Here is a 26612-nt window from a genome sequence, read left to right as displayed (position 1 = left end):
AAGTGGTCTGGGTTATCTGCCCTTCGAAAGTTTGGGTCCACGGTATCAAGTGTTCAATCGATTTGGTCTGGCTCAGATAAGTGGAATCGGTGCATGTACACGGTCGTTTCAGTATGTCGAGATTCACGGGGGTTTCATGCTACAAAAGTTATGTAAGCTACGAGCGCTAGCTATCGTTACGTGTGTAAAAGATTAAACATTATATTGTATTAAAAGAAATTTTCAAAGGCTTGCCAGTGTCAGCCCCGAAAGATGGACAATGGCATTCCCTGGCCATGTAGCCACGGAACGTTGCTGAGCAGCAAGTCTCGAATGTTCTAGGTAGATTTCGGAGATAGACGTAACATCGTACCAAGAACCTCGGCGAGATATCGTTGACGATATTGAAAGTGCAAAGGCCCTCTCTTTCTAACGATGTCGTTTGCTGCGTCGAAGATAATCGAATGGGTTTCTTTTGGGATTGCGAGTAAGCGCTTCATGTCAAGTGCTACTTCCGTAGATTCTTGATCAATGAGAGCGACGACCAGAGCCTTGTTTTGCATGAGACGGACACACAAATCTTCCAGTAGGTCATTTACCACGAAGTAATTGATGACGGCACTGAGAGACGCCGTATCAATAACCAGCTTGGAAAGTGGTGAGGACTGTCCTCTGATTTCCTCCCAGGTGACTGCAGCCAGTTCGAGCTGTTGAATAACCGTGTTTTCGTTGAGATTCATAGACCGGCCGATACTGGGCCTGTCATAAGCCACATGACGACGGAGCCATGCGTTGTAGAACATGGAGGAAAGAATGACAGGAATAAGAACAATGTACCCCTCCCATCTTGTTGCAGTAACCAGAGACGCCGCGCCGCCGATAATGCTGCTTACGGCGCTGACCGACGTGAAGATATGGACGTTTCTGGTTCGTCTTCCGACAAGTGCTTTGGCATGGCTACCCTGAAGTCTGCTACTCCGAGCAGCAAGGTGTCGATGTTGTGAGGCTCTTCGGAAAATAAAGGCGGACCAAATGGAACTGATGAGGCCGTAGAGTGCGATTGGGGCATTGCCAAGATAACCTGACAGTATGTTACTGGCAAACCAGACCTGTCGATTGGCACCTCCGATGGCCATGAACGTCCCGATGCTGATCAAGAAGGCGCCAAACCCGCTGCAAATGTCGAGTCCGAAACGATTGGCTACTTCGCTCCCAAGCTCTCTGAAGTTGCTGTCGAGGAGAACATCAACGTCCAGCGTCGACTCACCCATTATCAAACGTCTCGATCTTTCTGCCTTCAGCTCCGACCTTTCTCTTCGAAGAAAGCAGACGTTTTCCCAACTCAACAAGGTATCTTTCAAGGCCAGAATTGAAACCACCAAAGCCAATGTGCCGCCAAGTGCCATGAAAACAATGGCATATACAGGCACGGGGATCTCATTCCAGACATTAGCGGCAAAGTCCCCCGCGTTGGCAAGCTCAAGAAGGCCCATTGTACTCAGGAGGCTGTTTCGAAGCCTTGACGCCTTCGGTGGCACCCATTGGCCACGGCGCTTGACCAGAATCACCTGCTCGGTAGAGTAGATGGGGGAGCTCGGGGGAAGAAGTGTGTTATTGCTTGCAACCTCGGATGGCTTTTCGAGGGTCCTTATTGTACTGTCCGCAGTATCCTGAGTGTTTGAGGTGTCGACTTCTGCATCGTGGGCAGTCATTATGTCGGTATCCATCGCATAAGAATTGGTCTTCGAGTCGAGGAGGCAGCAGGAGACAGAGCTTCGGCGTGGGGACGCCCGGTATTTGGCCAGGAAAGAGTGAAAAAAAAAAGTGAAAGCTGTCACAAAAAACGAAAGACGGCACTTGGAACACTGCACTTGTGTGCTGAAAGTAAGTGGTTGGCGAGGACGACAGGAAGCCTTACATCTCGAATGCCAGACGACAAGTGATCACGAACTTCTGTGTGAAGGGGACAGCGTCCGCGGGAGGAGATGAAATCAAATACTTTTAATCATGACCAGGCGCCCGGCCCGTACGTACTAGCGGAACTGCCAGTGCCACGCAACTCAAAAGACGATCGGAGTTCCATGACCCGCTAAGTTTAAGCCATCACGGATATCGGCACGGGAGGCAAGATTGAGATCACCCTAAAAATAGTTACCATAGGGCTGCACCGGTCCACCCCAAAAGTCCACGCAGCTTCGAAATGCCCAGGGCCAAGTTCCGGGGCTCCGGGGTCAATACTGAGCACATCGGAAATGTTTCACAGCACGGTATGCAGGGGTGGCGGAGGCCGCGGATGGTACTTCGCATTTTTCGCAACCGATATGCTCAAGGCATGAGAGCTAGAAACCATTCTCATCACCTGTTGAGCATACTCTGGGATTTTGAACATGAGATTCCTAATCCACATGCTCCATTTCATCTAATTAAGGGCTAAAGTCGGCTAAGTACCTAGGTCTTCAAATCCACCACAATATAAAATGAACTACATGGTTCTCATTTTGTGTGTGCCCATTTATCCGGCAAGCTACAGCGTGTATCTAAACTCTTTGTTCACTCGGTCTGTCATGTCGCTAAACTCAACATCCTGCAGATGTCCGAGTTCTCCAGTTTGGACAAGCCTGTCGCGACGCTTATTTTCCCAAATGTAGTAAAACCGCAGGATAAGAGTGAAGATCATTGCAAGGCCACAAGTGACAATGATCGCAGTTTTTGCAGGAATATAGTCAGGCGCAGACTCTGCCGTGAAAGTCAATGGCCCGATGATATTTCCCAAACAGAAGCAGATCAGAAGAGTGGCGTTCATAGTCACCTGTGATAATCGGTCAGTGATTGCAAAAAGTATGTTTTAGTATGTAGCTGACCTTTTTGGTATGTCCTGCGTAGTTTGCTCCGACTAGAGAGTACAGCAGCGGTAAAGATGCGCCGATGCAGTTCGTCATGTAGTTGCCGATAAGTTTGCCTGCCTTATTGTCGTCCGGTAAGAAAGCCATAAGCGCGGCACCAATGACCCCGGGAATCAGAAGGCATATAATGTTAATGGCACGCTGATTGAACCTCCCGGCTACATTCGTTGCTGCTAAGATTGAGACAATGCTTACAGCGCCCGAGGGAATCGACAACAACGCTGTCTCTTTCGATGTGTATCCGAATCCCTTGATGATGGTTGCTTGAAACGAAGAGACCGCGCCGTTTGGAACGTTGGAGCTGATTGTGATGAGTGCCAGCAGGTACGTTTGTGGGTCGGTGAAACACTCAATGAATTGTGGCCATTTGAAGTGCTTGTTCTCGACTCCTGTTTGGTTGGCACGCAGCCTCTCGATAGCCCAAACCTTTTCTTCGGCAGACAGAAACTTGGCGCTCATGGGGTTGTCCGGAAGAACAACGATCACCGTGATGCCGACGGCGACAGTCACCAGACCACAGATGAGAAACATGATCTGCCAAGATGTGAACCCGGAACCGCCATAATGTTGGAAGCCAAAGGAGATGAGAGAGCCAACGATAACGCCGCCGCCTGTTCCGAGATACCAAATCCCCATCCGGGGCGGTTGTTCCTGACGTTTGTACCACTACAGAAGTAAGTACATGAAAAGTAACTGGGCAATAATGGTCTCTTACCATGGTCGTAATGACAATCAACGAAGGTGCAACGGCGCTTTCGAATACCCCCAGCAGAACCCTGGTCACGACGAGGCCGGCCCAGTTGTGGCAAGCTGATGTGACGGCAAGTACGGTTCCCCAGAGGCAAACCATGACGCCGATGTATTTTGCTGTGGGAAATCTCTGCATTCCCCAGGCATGGGGGAACTCAAAAGCCAAATAACTGACGTAGAAGATCATGGCAAGCTGGGAGTACTGGTCTCCGGTGATGCTTGTGTCCTCTTGCAAGCCCATGACATTCGCGTAGTTGATCAAAGTCTTGTCAAGGTATTGTAAAATGTAGCATCCGAACATGAGAGGTACGATTCTCCAGTCGATCTTTCGCTTTAAGCTCCGTTCATCCGCCGCCGTCATAAGCTTTACCTCACCGCAACGCCGTAGGAAGTCAAGAGCGGCATCGGCGTTCGAGACATCTTTGACTTCACCGACTATGGTCTCCGGTTGGCTATCCCGAGGGGAGGACCGTGTTTCGATGTCGTTCTTTTCATGAGTTTCCATGTCTTCGCATACCCAAGTTGTCATGAAGGAAGTGTAGAGGTTCTCAAGGACAGTCAAACTTCAATGCAGATGCACATAGTTCAAGACTTTATAAAGCGACCCCGCGTTGATAACAAATCATCAATGACGTTCTCTATCTCTGTTGCGTTCAACCCATGTAAATACTGCAGAAAACATCCATAGATAAGTCGGTCGATCATCCAGGAGGGTTCGCCCGGGCCAATCAGAATTTACCTTACCATTGACCATGCCACTGCAGGAAGGTGACCAGGGCCGGGCTCGGCAGTTGTTATCTTCACCAGCCGGGAAAGAACATCCCGAAGATATCGGGAATCGGACATCCAGAGGTTGAGAGGTAAACGCAAGGTTTCATTACTGTTCATGTAGTTCGCCATGCTGGGTTATTGTAGGACGGGCGTCAATTTCAGACGCACAACATGTTGTGATAATCAATTATATTATTATTACCGCATTCAAATGGACGATCTATCCATGATTGTTATGGTTTAGGGCGCGTTGTACTTCAGATATTCCCCGGTAGTTGTGTCGTGCGTAAGATTAGTTTGCACCACCCTGCCGTTCTTCAAGCTACCACTCTCCGTGATACCACCGACCGCGGCGGTACCGTTCTGTCGATGAAGTTTGTTCTCACCCGCCACGACGGTGAAGTTGGCGAGCGAGATCTCGTGTCCTTGCTTGATTCTGGTTGTGGGAATACCGAAGAAAGAAGCGTTCACGGCATTGTAGTCAATGCTAAGCTCGTAGTATCCTCGGTAGTAGAGATCTTGCCATTGAAGCTCGCGATTGGCTGCCGTCAACCAGGCGGATCCGACATTTGCGTTTGCGAGCGAAATGTTTTGGCCAGCTGGGCAGGGAGAACTGACTGCAGAGCCTGCGAACTCAACACCGACCGAGCCAGATCCGGTGTTCTGGTCGTAATCATGCTCGCCAAGCCAGACAAGATCTGATACCCAAGATGCGTGCGAGTCGCCGGCAAGAAAGATGTTGTTGCTGACATTCTTCTCGTACAAGACCTGAAACGTGCGATTGCGGTTCGCCTGGTATCCGTCCCACTGATCGGTATTGAATGGGTTCTCGGCACCGAAAGAGAGGCTCTCGTTCATCCGGCTGAAGATGATCTGATTGCCAATGACACGCCACTGAGCACCTCGGGTAGAGCTGTCCTGGAGGGTCTTGTAGAACCAGGCCTCCTGGCGAGGTCCCATCAAGGACCGGCTGGCTTCGTTCTTGATGGAATTCACGTAGTTGGTATTCCAGTAAACATCCGTGATCTGGAGTCACTGTCAAGATCTCCAATTTGAAAGCACAAACACTCCAGAATTGAACTTACGGCGCGGTCGTACTGACGGGTGTCAAGCATGATCAGGTCGAAGAGACTGCCAAAACTGAAGTCTCTCCAGATCCGGAGGTTGTCGTCCATGTCAACCTGGCGGATGGGCACTTCATACTGTTAGTAACTGCGTCTAGGAGACGGCGAATCAAGAGAGGCATACTCCACTCAAAGTAAGCACGAACAGCGTTCATTTTTCGCTGGTCAACTGAGACACCTCCGTCCATGATGAAGGAGTCTTCGGTGTTGTTGAGTTCTGAAGCACCGTCGCGCCACGTGTTATCCGAGACCTCTGTATAGAGTGAGTAAAACGTCATGACAATGGAATGACTGAACAATCACACTGACCGTGGTCGTCCCACACTGGGATCCAGGGAAATTGCTGATGACTAGCCAGCAAGTCCAAGTCGGTCCTGTAAGTGGCGAGACGCTTGCGGTAGTCGTACAGGCTGACCCGGGTTAGCACACGCCTGACGCTCTATGAGACCCAAATACTCACGTATAGATCTGGCGGTCGGGAAGCGGGATGCGATCAAGTGAATAGCCATAGCCGTACTCGCCTTCTGCATATTCATAAATGTAATCACCCAAATGAACCACGTAGTCGACAGACTCTTTTCTCACGGGATTGCCATAGGCGTTGAAGAAACCAAAAGCTGCAACTCATTTAGACACACTGACTGAGACTTCAACGAGGACAACTTACGAAAGTTGCTACACGAGTAGACTGCAATCCTCACGGGGGTGTCGACTTTGGCATCCTTCGATGGGATGGTCTTTGTGCGCCCGATAGGAGATGTATTGTTTGAGTTGCAGATGGCGAATTGGTAGTCTTTGCGGAATCAGCACGTACCTGGCAGGGGCAGGACAGTGAGAAAACTCACAATAAACAGTATACGGGGCCAGTTTCTTTGCTTCGACCTTGATAGTGAAGTCCACGTCTGAGCTCGTGTAAGCAGTGCCTGAGTCCACGACAGAACCAAACGTGTCGGTGGTGGCAATCTTCCAGTCGACACAGACCGGTGAGTCGCTCTTCTGCACATAGCCCTCGGTGCTGTGGTCGTAGAGAGGGACGTAACCGGATACGGTGACATTGCTCTTATCATTATCCATATTCGGGGCGGCGCGAGTCCAGAGAATGACGCTATCGTCGAGAGGGTCCCCGGAAGCCACACCATGCGTGAAGTTAAGCTTTGCCGGATCCCAGTGAGAGTTGGCGTAGGTGCGCTTGGCCACTTTGCGGATAGAAATACCCAGCGACGCATGATGCTTGGAAGGAGACAGGTAGTTCATGTTGCCCGTGAAGGCAGCCGACGCCGCAGAGGCGAGGGCCAGAAGGCTGACCGTGGACTGAAGCATGTTGACGAGCTGGAGAGGGTGACGCCAAAGACAATGCAAAGGAGGCAGCTGTGGTCTCTCAAGCCGAGTGCCAGCGATTGATGCTTTGCGTTGGATGCTTTCACTTTATGAGTATCCCGACACCACGGGAATTTCCACAATTTCAGCCGGGATGTACTTCCGGGCCTTCCAGTCTGTCCGACTTGGTATGCACGCCGGCAACGTGGGTTTTGCAGATGAGCAAGCTCAAGCTCGTGGGTAATCATTTGATCGATGATTGGACACTGGGAATGCGGAAAGTGAGCCAACTTGTGTTCAATGACGACAGTCTCCAGGGGTTCATTGCAATAGTCACAGTGGACGACCCCTCATTTTGAGATTCCCGATGGTTGGGACAAGCGAATGTTTGCCAGGCACGGAGATTACACCACAGGAACGAATTAGAGTCGACAAGAATCTTACGGATTTGCGAGGTGACCTTCACCACGTGTCGCCCGTGGCATTGATAATTGGGCGGCCTTGGCGGTGTGGGGAAAGCGGCCCGGTTCATCGGCATCGCGTCTTCAGCGGGGTTCCTTGAAGCCGCGGTGGAACCAGTCCGACGTCTTCGCGTGAGGTGGTATTGTCAAATGTTCTGTGGTGTGTTCATCTGATTATTGATGTAAAATCAACGTCAATCTTAACAGTTCAAACTAGGCACCAGTACACCCAGGCCGGTTACATTTCTATTTCTCTCTGCAGTTGTCGTAGCTGTTCCTCTTCCTCCTCATCAATGTCAGACGCATACCGGGCTCGACTGACCTTGACAACTTCAGGCTGAGAATACAGGAATTCTGAATCAATCCAGGCTCGTTCGCTAAAAATGACTGTCGTATCTGTGCCATCGCATACGAACTGCCTCTCGGAACTCCCTTCTATCCAACCGTCAAGAACTTTGCATGTTACCCATTCATTCCTATTCTCAAGCCAGCTAGGCTCGGACAATGGGCCGTCATCAAATCTCTCCCAGTCTCCTGCGAAGAATCTTACCTCAGTCAGTTCCTTCCCAACCTTCTTCTGGCGAAGAAATTGGAATAGTTCGGCCCCTGCCGTCTTGTTCAGTAAAGGCCGTGCCATGTTGTCCAAATCGTTCGACATTATCTCATCGTTTGCCGTCGAGTAGTCTGGTAATAACTTGGCCGATTCCAGTTGCCGCCGTTGTTCGCTAGCCAGCTCCAAGTAGACGGTCAACTTGGTCAGATTTGGAAAGTGCGTGGCAATGGCCTCGAGTTCCTCCATGGGCCAGGCACCATTTCGATTGAGGTCGATTGTCAGATTTTGCAAGTTCGGCGCCTTGTCCCCAAGAGATGCAAGCTGTCCAGCGCTCATAACTGCACGTCGATTATAGGAGCTCTCAGGCTCCCGTCGCTCGAGACTGAGTAGCGACTTTCCATGATAGAGGACAGCGTCTAATGTTGATTCGCCGGCTGTGCAGTGGCAGCCAGAGACCCATGTTAGATGCTCCAACGAGTTCGGAGGAAGAGCAAGAATGAAGTCGCGCGCCAAATGATCTCGGATACTGAGTGTTTTCAGAGACTCCAGCAACGGTGGTAACCGTATCACGGCTACCTCACCGCCTCGAATGTCTCGGAGACCCAGTTCCCGGATACTGGAGAAGTCCATGGCGTCAATCCAAAGGTCGAGGTTCGTTTTGTTCTTTTGCTCATCCGGGAGATAGCGCCATTCGTAGTATTTAGTTGCCCGGTCAGAAAAGTACCAACGCACATAGTCCTCGATACCATCCGGAAGCCAACTGTCAGGATAATAGGGGAAAAGCTCATTGGGTGGCTGCACCCGCGTCCAGACCCGCTCGTCGAATTCGTAGCCATCGAGGTGAAGAACCTCGAGCTTTGATGGATAGTGTGATCCCCCAGGAAACTTGAAGGGAAAGTTGAATCGATCTGGCTCGCCCGAGCAGCCAAGGATAGTGACGCGCAGCTTAAGACTCTTGACGTCTGCGCAGTTGATCATAACATTGTGGATTTGCTGCATTGAATGAAGCGGGGGCTGTCGTGGGTCAGGCTTCTCGTCGTCGGGCGACCAATAGCCCGGGACGAAGGCATCGACGTGTGTTGGGCAGTCGTAGGGCCAAAGAGACGCCATGGCAGAGGTAAAAAAAGAGGCGAAAATGGCAAAAGCAATAGTGATGTGCAGAACGAACAGGAGCATGGCGACGGACACCAGAGGCCTTTTACACTTAGTCGGTCGACTTGCAAGACTATGGGCGAACAGTTTGCTTGATTATCAAGTGCATGCGTTTTCAAACAAGGCAGAGCAATATTCGATGCCACTGACTTGCCTGAGCTGACGTGTTGTCGAAAGAAAGAAAGGTTGCCTGCCTGCCTGCCTGGCTGGTGTTGGTGCGCTCAACCGGAGCCGCAACCCTGGCAAGCGCAGGCTTCTATCATTTATGCAGGGAATTGGATGTACTTTGGTTACCTGACGGCAGCCGATGAATAGGCGCCATTCATAGCGTCTTCTTGGTGGTGCTTAGAGTAACATCTTCAAGCCGGTAATTAATTGCATAGTCGCGCATTCCGAAAGACAAGAAAAAGGAGGCACCTAAGATACCTTACCTACCTACCTAACGTAGGCACCTAGGTACCTAGGTAGAATGTAATATCTATAAGGTACACCTTGGGTACCTTGGATAGGTACCTAAACGTCTATCCCACCCCACCTCACGCGCTCATTCGTCTGCTGCATTACTCGCACTTCTATGCATAAACAGTACGGATACGTCCCATTTGCCAAGCATTCAACGCGTCTCGTGATGGCGGAGTACGACTCTTGATTTTTACTCGACGGAATCGACCTTGGCACGCATGCCTGCAGTTAGCCATTGTTGGCTGGCCCGGCTCAATGCCTACGTATGTCTGTCTGATTAATCCCTCAGCGCAAACCCATTTCGGCCTAAAGCACTTCGACTTCGCCTCCTATTCTTAACCCGGCGTCCCCTCGAGATTTCAAGGGTCAAAATCTTCCTCCTCTCAACAACCGTTTGACATCTGCCCTCAAATAAGGACTTCGTCACTTTTTCAGCACCACCTGTCACTTTGGACCTTGTTTACGTAATCAACGATCCAAGTTTTCTCGACCCTCGGGGATGTTCGCAGCAATGTGGAAACCAAAGCTGAACTTCATAACCCTCCACTGTAAGAGCTCTCAACCCCCAATTGAACTCCACGGGGACCTCCACCTGACAGGTCCGTCCCCATAGACATATGGATTCTCTTTTGCAGCCTGCTCGCTTTTGTCGTTCTGTATCCTTACGGTAACCTGTCCGCAATTGATACCTTGTTCTTTGGCTGTAGCGGCTCAACTGAGTCTGGACTCAATACGTAAGTTTCCCCAGTGGCAATGTTGTGGCTCCAGTTTGCAGTAAACGAGTTGGGCGCTGACGTGATGATTTGGGGCACTCCAAAGCGTGGACGTCAAGAACATGAAAACCTACCAGCAGGTTTACATTTACGTGATCCCGATGATCACCAATCTCATGTTTGTGAACATGATGGTTGTCGTCGTCCGCCTCTACTGGTTTCAACAGCGCTTGAAGGATATTGGTAAGTTGCGTTTACGAATCAGGGTCGCCTCATTCTTTCAACTCACACCAGGTCATAGCCACCGCTGAGCCAAGAAACCCCGACGACTTGGAGGCCAGCAGCCCACCCGAAGACGACGATGGTGCTGCTCCACGACGCAGTGATGCTCCCGGGGACGAGCAAACTGGCATCACCGAGTCAGAAGCCAAGCACGAGGCGTCCGAGCCAGCAACCAACCATCTTCCAGCTAGATCGACCACGATCACTTTTCACGATAATCTACCTCAACCTCGACACAGCCAATCTGATGGGACAGTTCTGCACGTTCCTGGTCCCCGAGACCGTGATGATGGTACGTAAGAATCTTGATTGCACTACTTGCACTGTAGCTGAAGCCAGCTTTCGCAGGCCAGTCTATGATTGAAATCGGCAACAATACGGACAACGATGATGGTGAGCCGGTGCCATGCACAGGATATCGGACCATGAGATTGCCACTGCTAAACCCCAAACAGACATCATTCGCCCCGTTATGTCGTCAGCCACAGGCTTATCTCGACGCAGGCCGCACAACACTCACCTCGAAGGCCCGGCAATGCGTGCTGCACGTTCAATGGAGAAAGTTGCCTCATCCGTCCTCGTCCTCGGACGTACCAAATCTTCCGAACGCGAGTCGCGTCGTTCTGACCTATCAACTCGGCCGCGAACCTCAGATCTCCCTCAATTATCGCGCCAGGTCACCATTGGACGCAACTCCCAGTTCTTTCATCTAACTGAGCGTGATCGGGAGATCCTCGGTGGTATAGAGTACAGAAGTTTGAAACTTCTTCTCAAGATTGTTTCTAGTACACGCCTGCATAACCCCCACCGATTTTCACACAGATTTGGCTGATTTAACGGCAGTTTACTTTTTTGGGCTTCATCTTTTCGGGGTCGTATGCCTGTTGCCCTGGATCTTACACGCCCCATCCAAGTATACTACATGGCTAGCGGAGAATGGCCAAGGCCGGACTTGGTGGGCTTTCTACTCTGCCCAGACCATGGTCGACAACCTTGGCTTCACTCTCACCCCGGACTCGATGGCGACCTTTAAGGATGCTACTTGGCCCATGCTAGTCATGACGTTTCTTGCTTTTGCCGGCAACACATGTTATCCCGTGCTCCTCCGCTTCATCATTTGGACCATCTCGAAGGTGGTGAACAGAAGTCGACCACCAAAGAACACCTCCAGTTTCTTCTTGACCACCCTAGAAGATGCTACACTCTTCTTTTCCCCAGCCGGCCAACATGGATCTTGTTTGGCATCGTCTTCGTGCTAAACTTTATTGACGTTCTACTGATTATTGTTCTGGATCTTGACAATCCAGCAGTCAATGATCTCGCGATGGGTCCTCGGATCCTCTCAGCTCTCTTCCAAGCTGCGTCTGCGAGGCACACCGGCACCTCGACTTTGAACCTGTCTCTGGTCAACCCTGCCGTGCAGTTCAGCTTGCTCTGCATGATGTACATCGCCATCTTCCCGATAGCCATCAGCATTCGCGCCTCCAACACTTATGAAGAGAGAACTCTTGGCGTCTACGGTTCCGAAAGCCACCTCGATGAGACTGATGGCGCGTCATATGTCATGACCCACGTACGAAACCAGCTCAGCTTTGATCTATGGTACATTTTTCTCGGAACCTTCTGTATCTGTATAGCTGAATCCCAGAGAATCATGGATCTGAATGAACCCGTAAGTGTGCTCGTCCCAGCATCTCTCGATGAGGCTCGATCTAACGATTCCAGGCATTCTCCGTGTTTCCCGTCTTTTTCGAGGTCGTCAGCGCATAGCAAGTAACACATTCCCTTATGATCTGTTCTGTATCGCTCACTTAACCTGTAGTGGCAACGTTGGGTTGTCCTTGGGACACCCTACGGTAATGACATCACTCAGCGGGGAGTTCACGACATTCAGCAAGCTGGTGATCTGTGCAATGATGATTCGTGGTCGCCACCGGGGCCTTCCGTACACGCTTGACCGGGCTATCATGCTGCCAAACGAGGGCCATCCTCGCTCCGACGTCTTGGACGTCCGACGTGAGAGAAAGACCCTCGGCGATGAACCTCAATAGCCTGTAGTCTCGAGCAACGGAGAAACACTGGCAGCAGTGATCAAACGGAGCGAGGGACTAACCTTTTGAGCATTGCTTTCTCGACGGACATCTAATCGATATTCTCATCTTGCACGTCGCGGATGGGGCAGTGTGAATTTGGTTTAAGTAGAAAGCTGTCCATCAGTAAATAAAAAAGTAAATTCCCGCTTCTAACGAAATTTCAAGACCGAGCTCAGCTGTGTGCCGTGCATCGTCAGGTTGGCATACATACATCCGGAAACACCGGTCCTTCATATCCACCCATTCAACAACCTCAAGAAATGTAAATGGCACGGAACTGGGTGTTTACGTGCCACCCAGCGCTGGCCAATGAAGGATTTCCCTTGTTATAGCAGGTTTGGGTTGCAGAGTTGTACACGACTTTGGCGCACCCAGGTCGCAGTCGACAGAAAACTACACAGGCCGCCTCACTCCAAACGCCGTACCAGATGTCTGTGGCTGGGTTGTTTGTAAAGTCACTACCGGGGCACACCGTGTAAGTAGTGCGACCGAAAGGAATGGTATAAGTCGGTGCCAGACACTGAGTAAGAGAAGTACCATCGGCCACTTTTACAAGCGTCTGGAAACCGGAGTTAACAGCCCAGTTTGAAGCGGGGATACCAGGACTGCCCTTGAGATAACAGGTCTGGGTAGATGGTCTGAAAACAGCCTTCGTACAGCCAGATGTCTTCTCACACTGGGTGACACAGTCGCGGTTGGACTGGTATCCATAGAAGATTTGAGGACTTGAAATCTGAAAGTCGGTATCAACGCAGACAGCATAGAGACCGCCACTGTATCCAACGATATAGCTGAGTGGATTCGGGCAGCTCGTCAAAAAGGAGGCAGCGGAGGAACCCCCCATTGAGCTTGTGCTGGTTGAAACGGGCTTGACAGAGGTGGAGAGGGTGGTGGCCTTCGAAGTGGCAGTGTTCGCAGTGCCCACGCCGGATGCGGCTACGGTGGTTGATAATATGCCACCGCTGTACGAGGCAGTCGTGCTTGAAGACGGCCCGGAGCTGCCCTGAGGGCAAGTAGGAGTTCCAGGATCGTTGGTGTAAGAGTACGCATAGGCGTATTGAATTGAGTAGATATCAGATCCAGAGGTGTATCCTGTGTTAGTAGCATATGTCTTGTCCCACGTGCGCGAGTAGAGTGCGCAGATTTGAGCTTGGGTGACACCATTCTTCAACAATAAGTAGCTGGTGAAGAAATGGCAAGTCAAGCCATTAAATGGGTTGGTCTCCTGCTTCTGACTAGCACAATCGGCTGCACATAGAGAGGGGTCATAAGCTCCGTCTGTGTGAGCCTTGTACGTGATGTAGCTGTTGCAGGTCGAGGGGGCGTTGATGGTAGCCGCGTCAGTGAAGGTTGAGGTGTAGCCAGCAACAGGATATTCGGGAGCCGTGAGTTGGTAGCCATTGGATCCAGCAATGACAACATGGAAGTCGTTTCGAGTTTGGCCGTTGTTTGTAGCAGTAGATGGCCCAATTCCAACGCCCCAGAAGCTGCACTTGATGACAGTGGTACTGGGAGGGTTTGGGCAGCGGGATGCAGGATCGAGACTTGGGTCTCTTTCAAAGAAGATGTTGAAAGCGGAGCATCCGCTCATCTTCATGCATTCGGATGCACATCGCGCTGGGTCGTATGTCGCATAGGTGTTATATCCCTGATACGCTGAAGCCGAGGTTGCAGCTTGGAGATTCTTGAACGTCTGATACCACCCAGAGGGAGTAAGAGCAGCATTGGCCGCGTTGGAGAAGTCAGGATCAGCTAGGAAGGCTTGGTCTGTATCGATAGAAGGGACGGGGCCGCTCCCAGGTGGAAGAGGGGAGCAATCGCGCACAACGAGATTGCTCCTTACGTCTCGCTTAGACGGTGCAATGGTTTGATTTCCAACGCCCACAGGAACAGTTTGAATGGTAGAGGCCGGGATTTGTTGCAGATCAAAGGTGTTGAACAGCTGAGCCGTGCCGGTTGCTAGAAAAGCAGCAAAGACTGGCAGAGTGCGCATTTTGAGAAAGGCTGGCAATATAATAACAATATGCTCGTGTAAGGGAGTTCAGCTAGATAGGTGGCTGTCGGCGGAGGAAAGGAACTGTGACGAGGATCATGAGAGTAAGGGGGAATTCCAAGTAGTTATAGGAGAATCGGTCTAGGTCGGCAAATGTTGGTCTTGATGGAATAATGTGGTAGCTTGTATTTCGGACCTTGAGAAACTTACGACCTCATGTACTACACCCTAACCTAGCGAAGAAAACATTTGACCATTTGGCGAGCGTTTGACTCGCCAGCAAGCTATTACTCGGCGGCTAGTGCCAAACGGGCTGCTTATCCGCGCTGGTGGTAGTTATGCCGGCCTAGATTAGTGACCCGTGGAGGGTAGAAACGAGGTTCCTTTGTTTAAATGATCCGATCGATTTTGAGAGAGGATGTCGACAAAGACTTGCCCTGAAGTGGCTTCCAGGTTCCAAGGTTAGTTTAAATCACCGGTAAACATGTCGAACATTAGTGCCGATGCGGATAAGGTTTCAGCTGGTGCTGGAATTAAGTATCCTATGTTTTCGATGTTTCTTTCTTATGCTGCCCAGCTAGAAATAATAGATCCAATTGCCAAGCGATGCGTGTCTTCCTTTGCAGCATGAAGCACCCCTTCCACAAGGTTGTATGCTTGAGTGCCCAGGAACAGGGGCAGTTTAAGCCTTTGTCCCTCGTTTATGGAACTTCGTAGTTCCTGGGCAAGAGTCTGAAGAGTAGTTTCGTTGTCGTGTGCGGTCCACCCGGATGATGCCCGTCCATCCCTAGAAGCGTCCACAAAGATCCTGCCAAAGCTTGAAAGCATACTGCTTCCGCCAGCGGCATTCAAGCACAACTCGAGCACCTGGTCCAAGTCCAACCCAACGTGATGCGCAAACGCGATCGCCTCGGCGGCAGCGCAAACGTGGATTCCCCTAAGGAGGTTTACTACCAGGTTGATCTTTGCTTCGTCCGTTTCAACCAGTGGCTTCACGGGCCCAATACTGTTCTTTCCTTGGATGTACAGTCGAAGCAAACTACTATCGTCGTCGGTCCCAAACCCTCTGGAGAGACTGCTGAAATAGACTTGTTCAGCTGCTGTCGTCATCGAGGCTGGAAAACGTGCTCTTCTGGCCTCTGAAGTGATGATGCTGGTGTCCTTGAGGATGATCGTAACAGCGCTGGCAACAGGCTGGAATTCAGGGTGGAGGAGCCGGGGCAGACGGTTTTCAAACATCCAACTCCACCCTTCTGATTTAAGAATTGCCTGGCTAGTCTTTGCCAGATCAAGACCCAGGTGACTTGCAAATCCCAACGCCTCGCTGGCAGAGAGAATCTGATTGGCAGCAAGAACTTGATGGCACATCTTCATGTTGCTTCCTGCCCCAATGCCCCCCTTAACCACGTACAACTTGGCAGGATCCGACATGGCTTGCAAAAGGGAAAGGCTCTTCTGAATAGAGGCGTCAGCACCACCTGCCATTATTGAAAGAGTACCGTCGGCTGCTCGCCCAGCGCCACCAGAGACAGGACAGTCGATCAGCGCGATGTCGCCTCTGCCCTTGCTGATAAGCATCTGTTCGAGGCTTTGAACGTAGCCACATGGCACCGTCGAGCATAACAGCAGAGCGGCACCCTGAGGTAGAGCCGGCACAGCGGCATTGTCGCCATCAAACAGTACCCCTTGAGCTTGCTCGGCAGTTGCAACCATGCATACACAGCTTTGTTTTCCCGCAACTGCCTCTGCGGGACTTGTTGCGACTTGGCCCCCGGCCTCCTTGAACCGGTCGAGAGTCGGCTTGTAGACGTCAAAACCCGTAACCGGGTATCCGAGACGAATCAGATTCGTGGCCATGCCAAAGCCCATAGCACCGAGGCCGATGAAAGCGACGGGCGGTAGTGTTGATCCCATGGTTGTTGAATTGAGGAGCGGTAAGTCGAGATCAAGGTTGATACTGTCAATGATAGCTCATCAGTAATTTAGACAGAATACTTGATGAACGAAATTCTGGTGGGCGATGCTTTGCAGATACGCGAAGACTGTCGGGGAAGCGGCAGCTGTTCGTCATATTCACGATTTATCCATAGACTTAGCCGACCCCCTCTCTTCGGGTGACCTTGTGGGCGCGGCATCTCGGGGAACGATCTCACGACCCCCGATGCCGGAGAAGCAAAAGCGGAAAAGCGGATGGATCCACATCCGCTCGATGTTCCAACCGGATCTTGTTCTTTCGTGTTGTATTGGGGTCGGCTCGGTGCGGATTCCTCCATTCCGAGGTTTTCAGGCCCGCATCGCGGATATCTCCCCGCGCTGCCAGAAGCCACCATCGGTGATGGCCCCGACTCAAATCGCCTCCGGCATATTACCCATCCAGCATTGATTCCCTAAACAACCTCACCAATCTCACACACTCTTCACTCTTTGCGCATTGCAGCCTCCCTCATCCACCAGTCCAGATCTAGCTTAGATTTCGAAAAAAAAATGCCGAGACCTCCTCTATCACAGAACCGCACTCTGCAGATCCTCGATGCTGCGCAGCAAAGAGGATATGCCGTCGCTGGATTCTGTTGCTACAACCTCGAGGCGGTTGTAGCCTCCATCCGTGCTGCCGAAGCAACATCCTCGCCCGTAGTTGTGCAGCTGTTTCCGTGGGCAATTCAATACGCAGGAGACGCACTTGTCCGCGCTGCGGCTGATCTTTGCCATTCCGCATCTGTACCTGCGTCACTGCATCTCGACCACGCCCAGTCACCAGAGCTTGTGCGTCGTGCAGCGGATATTCCAGATGGTTTCGACAGCATCATGGTCGACATGAGCCATTACGAAAAAGAGGAGAACCTTGCTCTTACAAGAGAGCTTGTGAATTATTGCCATGAGCGAGGCATTGCAACGGAAGCAGAGCCAGGCAGAATCGAAGGCGGAGAGGATGGAGTTGCTGAGACGATCGACCTTGAGGGTGTCCTGACAACCCCTGAGCAAGCCGAAGAATTTGTTGCTACTGGCATCAAAATGTTGGCCCCCGCGTTTGGAAACGTGCATGGGGAGTATGGACCGAGGGGGATCAAGCTCGAGTATGATCGACTGGAGACGGTCAACGCAACTGTAGGAGACCGAGTCCGTCTGATCCTTCATGGCTGTGACCCTTTCACAGAGGAGATTTTCACACGTTGTATCAATGCCGGAGTGACGAAGATCAACATCAACAAGGGTATCAACAATCACTACGCCAGTTCGCAGGAAAAGACCCGCGGTCGTCCTATTACCACAACCATTGAAGCTGGTACAAAGAGCATGCAAGATGCAGCCGAGAAATACATGCATTGGTTTCGCTCTGCTGGAAAAGCCTAGAGACGTTGATGAGCTATAATAACTTCCCATATGGAAGATGTTTCCGGAGACCAACGGTATCTTTGGAGATTTCCCCAGACAAAACCGAAGGTGTGACTAGGTAGTCGGCAGATTTCTAAGACCAGGAAGTATCAGACAGACTTGAATAGATTCAATCAGAACTGGAAAGAACAGAAGATTGTAGATACTAGGCTACATTTGGGGCACCATAAATGTCCCTGCCTACATGTAAGAGGGAAGTAATCATATCGAGCCTACAATCGTCTGACCCTTGAGTAATGCTACTGTAGAATCAAGGTGCTCGCTGTCTCTGCTTTTGCTGATCTCTTCACGTAGACCAGGTTCACCCAGCAGTAAAGCCTTCGCTACGATGATCCAGCCTGCATCTTTTTTTTTGCTGTCAAATGGCGCCAGAATCCATGCTCTTGTCCAAGCACAATTCTCTTCTAGAAGATCCACTGGTATTGCAACTTTCATACCGATGTCGCTACCCCGTGCTGCAAAATGATTTGTCAACGAGAAACCGGTCAAAAGGGCGCATTGACCGTCCTCAGTGCATTGGATGCGGGCAACCAGCGAGGAGATCCAGTAGATTGACCGCGGGTCGGTGATCCATGTGATAAATAACAATGCGTCCTTGTCGCTGAGTGCCACGTTTTCGACATATCCGGCTTCATTTCTTCTATCCAATGCGTTCAGAAATCTAGCTGCCGTTGGCTCAAGGTTCTTGTTTGGTGTAAAATCCGAGAATATGCCAGTATTGTACGCCCACTTGACGACCTGGGTATCCAGCTGTAACCAGAGGCGATGAGCTAATCGAGAACCACCGGCCACGACTGCGGCCAAGAATTGCCGTCGAGGTCTCTCCATATCTGCGTCGGCTCTGAATGCTGGCAATTTAATCAAGTTGTGTTTCAACGGAGGCTGTGTGCTCCGAATGAGCTCTGGGAAAATGTCGTGGGTTGCTTGGATTTCCTCCTCAGTACAACCTGTGAAAGGGAGGTTGAGAATAACCATGTCGACGTCCACCTTTTCAACCGAAACACGTCGTATGCCTTTTACACCGCCAAGTCGAAACTTGCCCAATGTTGTGTCCGCTTCTGTGATGGGTCGCATCAGCCACGACTGTTTGTCGTTAACCATAAGAGGTTCCGCGTTGGCGAACGACAATGAGATCTTTTCCCCAGCGGCCAAAGACAGCAGTGTGGCAAGATAGTACACCTCATCCACGGTTGGCTCTTGTTCTCGAAAGTATGCAAGCCCAACACCAGTGAGGTTGATGAACACCGAGAGCCTGTCACCGGGCATTGAACAGCCGGTTTGGGAAACGGTATTAAATCGTGCCATGAAGCTTGATTTGCTTTTTTGAACTGGTGGATCGCAATCATCGAGGAGGGGTGATGTGCGATTTGAAAACCCAGAGAGGATCGGATTGATGTGCTTGCTTTGGGGAGTCTTGTGACCAAGTTGAGTGGTGACCATGACAAGAATCGTGTGTAACGCCATCCACCCAACAGTGACAGTCCTTCCTTGATCCAAACCGACAATGAATACAGTATTATGTGCCCGCTGGTGTCTTCTTTCGCTCCATGGCTCCCCAACAACGAACTCATGAAAGCACCATGCTCGCTGCCACCACCGAGCGGCTGAAACTTTGTCGGACAATGATTTGAGCGGTGGAATCTCCATTTTGTCGGGGTGTCTCTGGCTGAGAATGTACGGCGAATCGTAGCTGTCATACTTCTTGCATACGGCAGCCTCTTCATCCGTCAACTCAACATCTTCCAAAAGAACGACTAGTTTTCGACAACTCTTATAGATAACATCCATACAGGCAATAGCACGCTGCTTCTCTGCATCATTGTGTTGGTTGATGCATATTTGGTCCATCCAGATGCCCTCTTTTTCATCGTTGCGCTCGGCTAGAATTCCCTCAGCAAAGCGTTGGCCGATGGGCCAGACTCCATTGGGTTCGGGAACACATGAGGGAGTCCCAGGCCATTCCGAATTATGCCAGCTATAGCTGACGGCCAAATAATTCTTAACGAAGGAACTGTCCTGAGGAGAGAAACTGAAGGGTGCAGTGTAAATGAGTCGAAATGGCGTCTCTACGATGACGTCTGGCGTGCGCCGAGAGAAACGGGCTGCGACGTCTGGCGCCCAAGATCGAAGGTTCAGAAGTATGAGATCAGCCTCTTGATAGCCGGCGCCGAGTTTTTGAATAGCTTCTGAGAAGAGATTCTGTTTGTTGACTGTTGTAATGGAAACTCTCGCAAGCCCATGTGACAAGTAGTTGATATCTGGTGTATCCCCCATATTTGATCAAAAAGTTTTGGGTGTGCTGTTCAGATTCACCAATCCATTTGGAACGCTCCCAGTGACGAATGTTTTGGCATAGGGTCGGACAAATGGATGAGAGAACACTGGCTTCTTTTATGTGTCACAAGTGGTCCCATCAGCTGAGAGCTAATGCACATCTGGCTCGGCTGGTCACCCCGGCTGTGCCTCATGTCAAGCCCCGATCCGGGAAAGACGGAGCCTCCATATGCCTTTCCATCGCAAAATCCCAGTCTGAAAAGAATGTGCACCATGAGTTATTTGCGTAAACATGTACGTTATCTAAGCAAAAATTCATCTTCGCACGTACCTATGACGTCCATTGTTATCTTATCATCTTGCTTCGGTGCCTACAACCGAGCATCATAGCCGATGAAGGTACCCCTCTTTAAGATCCTTGTACCCGCTCTCTACTATCGGCCAAGATGGCGGCAATCCTTTCCGGCTTATCTTGCCCCATTTGAAGGCACTTTTCCGTGAATGATAATCTTGCTTGACTTGCTTGCTGAAAGATCGGCGATCTATTCCGGGCCATAAAGCTTTTGCGTGGCCGGTATCTTCCCGAAGACACGAACTGATGCTGTAAATGAAGCAACGGCAATCCGGAGAGGATCGAAAATTCTAAGGAAAAGAAAAACATACTGGGCAAGGGTTCAGAGACATCTGATAGAGCATTCGGAATGGTCCAACGCATCAGTCGGGAGGCTGGGCTAAATGCCTTTATTGAAGCCATTGAACTTGACGGTTGCGTCATCATACACGATTTTACCGATCCTACATCAGTCGACAAGGCAAACAAGGAGGTTCAGCCATATCTTGATGCGTCCTTTGCAGAATCCGGCAGCACCGTGGGAGCCCTGAACGGAGGGACCGCGATATGCACGAGACTAGTCGGGCGAAGCAAAACTGTTCGCGAAACGTTTTTCTCTGACTCTCTTTATCAGGTGAGATATCTCCCATCTTGTTCCTATAAGAAGAAAACGCTGACGTGGGACCTCGGTGAAGGAACTGGCCGATCATTTCATTGGCCTTGAAACTACCATTTGGTATGGCGACGAGCCGACATTGCAGAAGTCCAATCCTCTTCTCTCGATCTCCATCACAATGTCCTCTCAGCCTGGATCAAATGCCCAAAAGTTGCATCGAGACGATAAAAACCATCATGCCCGTCACAGAAAATCAGACTGTTACGCTAAGGGACGCGACATGCTACTAGGTCTGTTTGTTCCCGGATGCGACACGTTTGAGGCAAATGGTGCGACTCGTATCGTCCCTGGCTCACATCTATGGGGTGACGAGAAGCCTGACTTTGGTTTGGACGGAAGTCGTGGTGTTGAGAATGCTGAGCTGAAGGTTGGTGAGGCCTTTGTGATGTTGGGGAGTCTTTACCACGGAGCTGGTCAATACTCATTGCCAACGGGATGCCGCACAGTACACATTATGTTTATGTGCAGTGGCGTTCACCGTCAGGAAGTAAGATACTATCAGCCTCCAGCTATTAGGATCAAACTGACTATGTGTTTGCAGGAGATTCCCTTTCTCAGTTACCCAGTACAAGACGTCAAGACGTATTCACAGCTTGTGCGTGATCGATTGGGCTGGAAACAGTCTGAGCCAAATCTAGGCTGGGTTGACCTTAAGTCTCCAGAGTACCTACTAAGATAGTATTAAGTTAGGTATAAGGGCACGTTAGTAGCATTAAGTGAGAATTTAACTATAGCCTATACGCTTACAAAGAGCGCGTATAGGTAATAGTAGCTTATAGAAGCTCTATTAGCCTTATAGGAGTAGTACTAAATAGACGCTATTTAAGTATATAACTCTTAAATAGCGTTAAATAAGAAGTCAATTACTAGTTATAAATTATAGTTAATATATTTTAAACTATAGAGATATTATTATAAGTCTATTTAGGTTAGGGCTAGGAAAAAGAGGTTTAGGCTAGGAAAAGGAGGTTTAGGCGGCTAGGAAGGAAAAGGAGGTTTAGGCGGCTAGGAAGGAAAAGGAGGTTTAGTATTAGGAATAAGCTAGGTTATAAAGTTATAGTTATAGATATTATTTTATTTACTTTAGGTATCTATAGTAGAAAAGAATATAGGAGTAGATAAGTAGGTAGATAGGTAGGTAGATTAAAAAGCTTTATTTAGAATAGAAAAGCCCCTAGGGGCTTATTAATCCTTAAGTCTATTATATTATTAAATATTAAGTAAGCCCTAGGGGGCTTTTAGATTATAGTTATTAAGCCTATCCTAGGACTTATTATAAAGTGACTTATAAAGAAGCCCTAGGGGGCTTTTAGATTATAGTTATTAAGCCTATCCTAGGACTTATTATAAAGTAATTTATAAAGAAGCCCTAGGGGGCTTTTAGATTATAGTTATTAAGCCTATTTTAGGACTTATTATAAAGTAATTTATAAAGAAGCCCTAGGGGGCTTTTAGATTATAGTTATTAGAGAGCTTATCCTAGGACTTATAAATAATTAGATAACTAATATAGCCTCTATAATCTCTTACTTATAAAAATATAACTATTAATAGCTCTATTAGTTATAGGAGATAGAAAAGAAGTAATCTATATAGAATATATATAACGTGGTTGATAAGCGAGCTGGCCGGATAAGCAAGCTAGCCACCTAACTACAACTACAGCATATTTATAATAGATATATAATACCTATAAAGTTAATTAAATTAAAACTAATTGAGGTCCTCTTCTTTAGATATTTCTTTAGCGAATTAATATATTTATACATTATAACTAGTGTTCCTATAGACGCTATATTACTATTAGCCCATCTCCATCCTCAGTTAGCAACTACTACTCTAGCGCGTTTCCTCCTCAATCTGAGCTATAGCCTCTCTCTACAATTAAAGATCCTCTACCTTAGCTATAGTAAGACTTCCTCCTTATCTAAGGTGTATTTTCTTAGCCCTCTAACGTCTACTAAGTAGGTTATTCTCCTCTTAAAGGATTTAGACCTTAGACCTTAATAAAGCAATCTAGTATATAAATCTATATGCCCCCTTTAATAGATGCTCTATAGCTTTAATAATTGAAGTTAGTAAGCTATTTTAATAGCGGGAGATTCTCCTCTTAATAAGTTCAGACTAAGAAGATGCTTCTATTAGGTTATTTAGCATCTAAGAAGTCCACGTGGGGGGTATTATTAGGAGGGACCCTAGAGGTGTTAGAGTGTATAACTTAATATTAAGCTTTAATAGCATACTTTCTATACTAAGAGGGATAAGCCTAGCCCCTCTAAAACCTCCCTAGATGTTTTTAACTATAAGGGCTTATATAAAAGCCTTATAAAATATAGGGAAGAAGTCTTCCTTTATAATATAGGTATTACCCTAATATATCTTATCCTTAATTTATTAACTATATACCTTCTTTAGTAGTCTAAAATACCTAACGTCTAAGGGCTAAAGTAAGTAAGAGGAATAAGCTAGTATATAAAGTATAATAATATTATTTTCCTTATAATATATCTTAAAGTTAGTAGTATAGTGACTTTTATACCTATTAATAATAAGGAGGCAATATCTACTACTTATATATAGTTTTATATACTAATTAAAGTGCTAGAGCTAATTTAGGCCTCTTTTATTTATTATCTATCCGTTTTTAGACGTTATAATAACCTAGTTATATGGGAGACCTATTTCTATATACTAGGTGGAGAGGTAATATTGCCCTAAAATAATGATATATAGTGGAACGCTATAGCCTAATAAACTAATAGCCTAAATAACTATAACCTATTTATAATTGCTAGGCTATATTATTTTTATATTTAAACGCCTCTTAGCGCTTATTATAACTATTCTGGATGCAATCTAGCCTATTATAAACCTAGTCTTATTAAAGTTATAGATATCTAAGTCTATAATGCTATATTTTATAATTATATTTACTATAAGCTAAAACTATATATTTATTACGTCTAGGTCTTTATATTGGGCCCTCTTATAGTTATACTTATAAAAAAAGCGCGTCTAGAGCTATAGTTATTACTTAATAAACTTTAAGGCCTAACGCTTCCCAATAGGGGGTACGTTATAGTTAGTAAGTAGTTAATTAGCTATATCTTCTATACTACTAATGTAGGGAGGAAATAATTAGGAATCTAGGTTGAGAATATATTTAACTAGCTTCTCTTCTTCTAGTGCAGTCAAATTCCATAAGTTAGGCATTATATCGCATTATAGTAGGGTTCCCTTTATTTACGCACTAAGTATTGAATAGGGGACTAAATAGATCTTTATAGCAGCTTAGACGCTAAGATTTAGGTCTTTTTGGATAGCCTAGGTATTATTTACAGGCGATTCTAGTAAAATCGGCCATATAAATAGCAAAAGGTAGTCTAGGCGTTAGAGCAGAATTAGTTAGACTTAGGATAGAGCTATAATTAGGTAGTATTTAACCCTAAGTGGAGACTTAAGCTTAGGGTTATATTAGGCTAATCTATAGAAAAGGGGTAATTTAGTAGTAAAAGATAAGAAGAAAGATAATCTATAGCTTATTTATTATTATAAGATTATAAGTAGTATTAACTAACTATAAATAGCTTTATTAAGATTAATAAGGAGCATTAAATGCTTATTTATTATAAATATAAAGCAGCTATTTAGCCCAGCAGCAGCATTAAGTCACACTTCCGCTATAAGTATTAGTTAAAAGGAGAGGTTCTTAGAGATATTAAGAACTACTATAGTAGGATAGACTTAGTTAATCTAAAGGTTAATGCTCTCCCTATAGATAGCAGCTTAGCTATTAAATAGCTTAATATTTTATAGGGTTATAGTTACTCTATATATTAATATCTCATAATGGTAAGAGATAATATTATATACTATTAGAGGGAGGCTTAGTATATAGCTAGACCACTTAAATTAATAAAGGTGCAATTATAGACGTAGATACGCAGGAAATACGCTTAATACTAGATCGTCCGCAGCAATAAGGCTGAGGCGTGGCCAGACTCAGCAAACAACTCAGAGAAGGATGCCATAGAGCTAATAGTAGCCCAGTATATAGCTAAGCTGGATGCTGAGGATGCTAAGCGACTTTGAAGAGGGGATCTAAAAGAAGATATAGACTGGGACTTATTATAGGTAAAGAGGGTGTACTAGGTTAATTACTTTAGGTCTTAAGATCTACTAGATATATTTAAAGTAGCTAAGTAGATATAGGTGAAGAAGAGCACTACGGCGGGATGAGGCTGGGAGCAAGACGAAGATGGCGCGCAAGAAGGGCTGATATTGCTGCGTCTTAGGGAGAGCTTTAATCGTAAGGTGGATCCGTGCAGCTAGCAATTAGACAGCATGCTAACTAAGACGCTCTAATAGCTTATTAGTATTATTAGTACTACTCCTAGTGGGATGCTATTTAGTCTAAAGGGTAAGGAGGCATTAATAGCTAAATACTAGACTATTAGATATTAATATTTAGGCTTCTACTAGTAAGCGCACTATATTAGAAGGGATAAGGCATTAGAGCAATAGGCTATCTACTTTATAGATAAATAGTAGAGCTTGCTATATAATATAGTAGATAAGCTGGAGAGGAGCAGCATTATAAGTAGCTATAACTATAGCTATAAGGACTAGAATAGTAAGGATAGGGCTAATAATAACGTAGGGGATAAGGGTATATATTCCCAGAAGGACAACAACACGCTTAACTAGGCTATCTTCTTATTTATAGTAGCTTTAATTAAGATATAGGTAGGTAGGTATATCTATTTAAACTTACTGCTCTACTTCTATATAGCGTTAGGGATCTAGTCCTATCCACTTAGGTATACCAAGCCGCACTTATATATAGGAATACTAGCCGCCATTTTATAGTAGTCCTAGCTCTTCTTCTTAGAGGCTGCGTTTAAGGACTAGCCCCGGGATTAGGATGAGGTTAGGATTAAAGCAGTAATTACGTTCTAGGATCAATATGCCGTTTAGATATGCATAGGCGCGCATACAGTCGTTAGCACTATTATTAAATAGATAGCGCTAGGGAAAGGGTAGCAAATATGGATAAGTGGGCAGCTATTAGTACGTTAGGCCGAGGACAGCAAGTTGCTATTCCATAATAGTAAGCGTATTATAGTTTAGGAGTTCACGCAGGCGCTCTAGAACTAGGTCGTTAAAGCATAGAAGCTACTTAATTTACTATTTATAGGGGATTAGGAGAGGTATAAGACGCTAGTTAAGCTAGGGCGGATTATTAATAGTATAGTATAGCTTAGGGCTAAATAGTTATTTATAATAAATATAAAGAACAGCTAGCTGGAGCCTAGACTAGCGGTTATAATGAGGCAGTTAGGAATATTAATATAGGACCTAAGGAAGTAATAGCTCAAGTAAGAG

The 26612-nt window shown here is 47.5% G+C and overlaps 7 protein-coding genes across 7 annotated transcripts; 2 read left to right on the top strand and 5 right to left on the bottom strand.

The window, feature by feature from the left end:
* Nucleotides 1-317: 317 nt before the first annotated feature.
* Nucleotides 318-1706, bottom strand: CkaCkLH20_11542 (uncharacterized protein; the record flags this gene model as incomplete). The annotated part of the gene is made up of 1 exon (XM_038894256.1): nucleotides 318-1706. One exon carries the CDS (start codon nucleotides 1704-1706, stop codon nucleotides 318-320), a length of 1389 nt encoding a protein of 462 aa, XP_038740331.1.
* A 797-nt stretch (nucleotides 1707-2503) lies between these two features.
* CkaCkLH20_11541 (uncharacterized protein) lies at nucleotides 2504-4161 on the bottom strand (the record flags this gene model as incomplete). The annotated part of the gene is made up of 4 exons (XM_038894255.1): nucleotides 2504-2788; nucleotides 2841-3023; nucleotides 3078-3548; nucleotides 3598-4161. The coding sequence occupies 4 exons, from the start codon at nucleotides 4159-4161 to the stop codon at nucleotides 2504-2506; spliced, it is 1503 nt and encodes a 500-aa protein (XP_038740330.1).
* A 482-nt stretch (nucleotides 4162-4643) lies between these two features.
* On the bottom strand, nucleotides 4644-9034 carry CkaCkLH20_11540 (PhoD-like phosphatase; the record flags this gene model as incomplete). Its single annotated transcript, XM_038894254.1, has 8 exons — nucleotides 4644-5429; nucleotides 5489-5598; nucleotides 5652-5780; nucleotides 5837-5937; nucleotides 5988-6144; nucleotides 6195-6320; nucleotides 6373-6856; nucleotides 7856-9034. 8 exons carry the CDS (start codon nucleotides 9032-9034, stop codon nucleotides 4644-4646), a joined length of 3072 nt encoding a protein of 1023 aa, XP_038740329.1.
* A 949-nt stretch (nucleotides 9035-9983) lies between these two features.
* CkaCkLH20_11539 (trk family potassium uptake protein) lies at nucleotides 9984-12237 on the top strand (the record flags this gene model as incomplete). The annotated part of the gene is made up of 9 exons (XM_038894253.1): nucleotides 9984-10020; nucleotides 10086-10206; nucleotides 10292-10428; nucleotides 10487-10759; nucleotides 10816-10860; nucleotides 10923-11252; nucleotides 11311-11600; nucleotides 11639-12139; nucleotides 12193-12237. The coding sequence occupies 9 exons, from the start codon at nucleotides 9984-9986 to the stop codon at nucleotides 12235-12237; spliced, it is 1779 nt and encodes a 592-aa protein (XP_038740328.1).
* Nucleotides 12238-12813: 576 nt separating this feature from the next.
* On the bottom strand, nucleotides 12814-14553 carry CkaCkLH20_11538 (uncharacterized protein; the record flags this gene model as incomplete). Its single annotated transcript, XM_038894252.1, has 1 exon — nucleotides 12814-14553. The coding sequence occupies one exon, from the start codon at nucleotides 14551-14553 to the stop codon at nucleotides 12814-12816; it is 1740 nt and encodes a 579-aa protein (XP_038740327.1).
* Nucleotides 14554-15117: 564 nt separating this feature from the next.
* CkaCkLH20_11537 (uncharacterized protein) lies at nucleotides 15118-16467 on the bottom strand (the record flags this gene model as incomplete). The annotated part of the gene is made up of 1 exon (XM_038894251.1): nucleotides 15118-16467. The coding sequence occupies one exon, from the start codon at nucleotides 16465-16467 to the stop codon at nucleotides 15118-15120; it is 1350 nt and encodes a 449-aa protein (XP_038740326.1).
* Nucleotides 16468-17037: 570 nt separating this feature from the next.
* Nucleotides 17038-17904, top strand: CkaCkLH20_11536 (fructose-bisphosphate aldolase; the record flags this gene model as incomplete). Its single annotated transcript, XM_038894250.1, has 1 exon — nucleotides 17038-17904. The coding sequence occupies one exon, from the start codon at nucleotides 17038-17040 to the stop codon at nucleotides 17902-17904; it is 867 nt and encodes a 288-aa protein (XP_038740325.1).
* Between the last annotated feature and the right edge of the window lie 8708 nt (nucleotides 17905-26612).

The sequence above is a fragment of the Colletotrichum karsti genome (genome assembly GCF_011947395.1).
Source record: "Colletotrichum karsti strain CkLH20 chromosome Unknown Scaffold49, whole genome shotgun sequence".
Classification (NCBI taxonomy): Eukaryota; Fungi; Ascomycota; class Sordariomycetes; order Glomerellales; family Glomerellaceae; genus Colletotrichum; species Colletotrichum karsti.
This window is presented reverse-complemented; position numbering and strand designations above follow the sequence as displayed.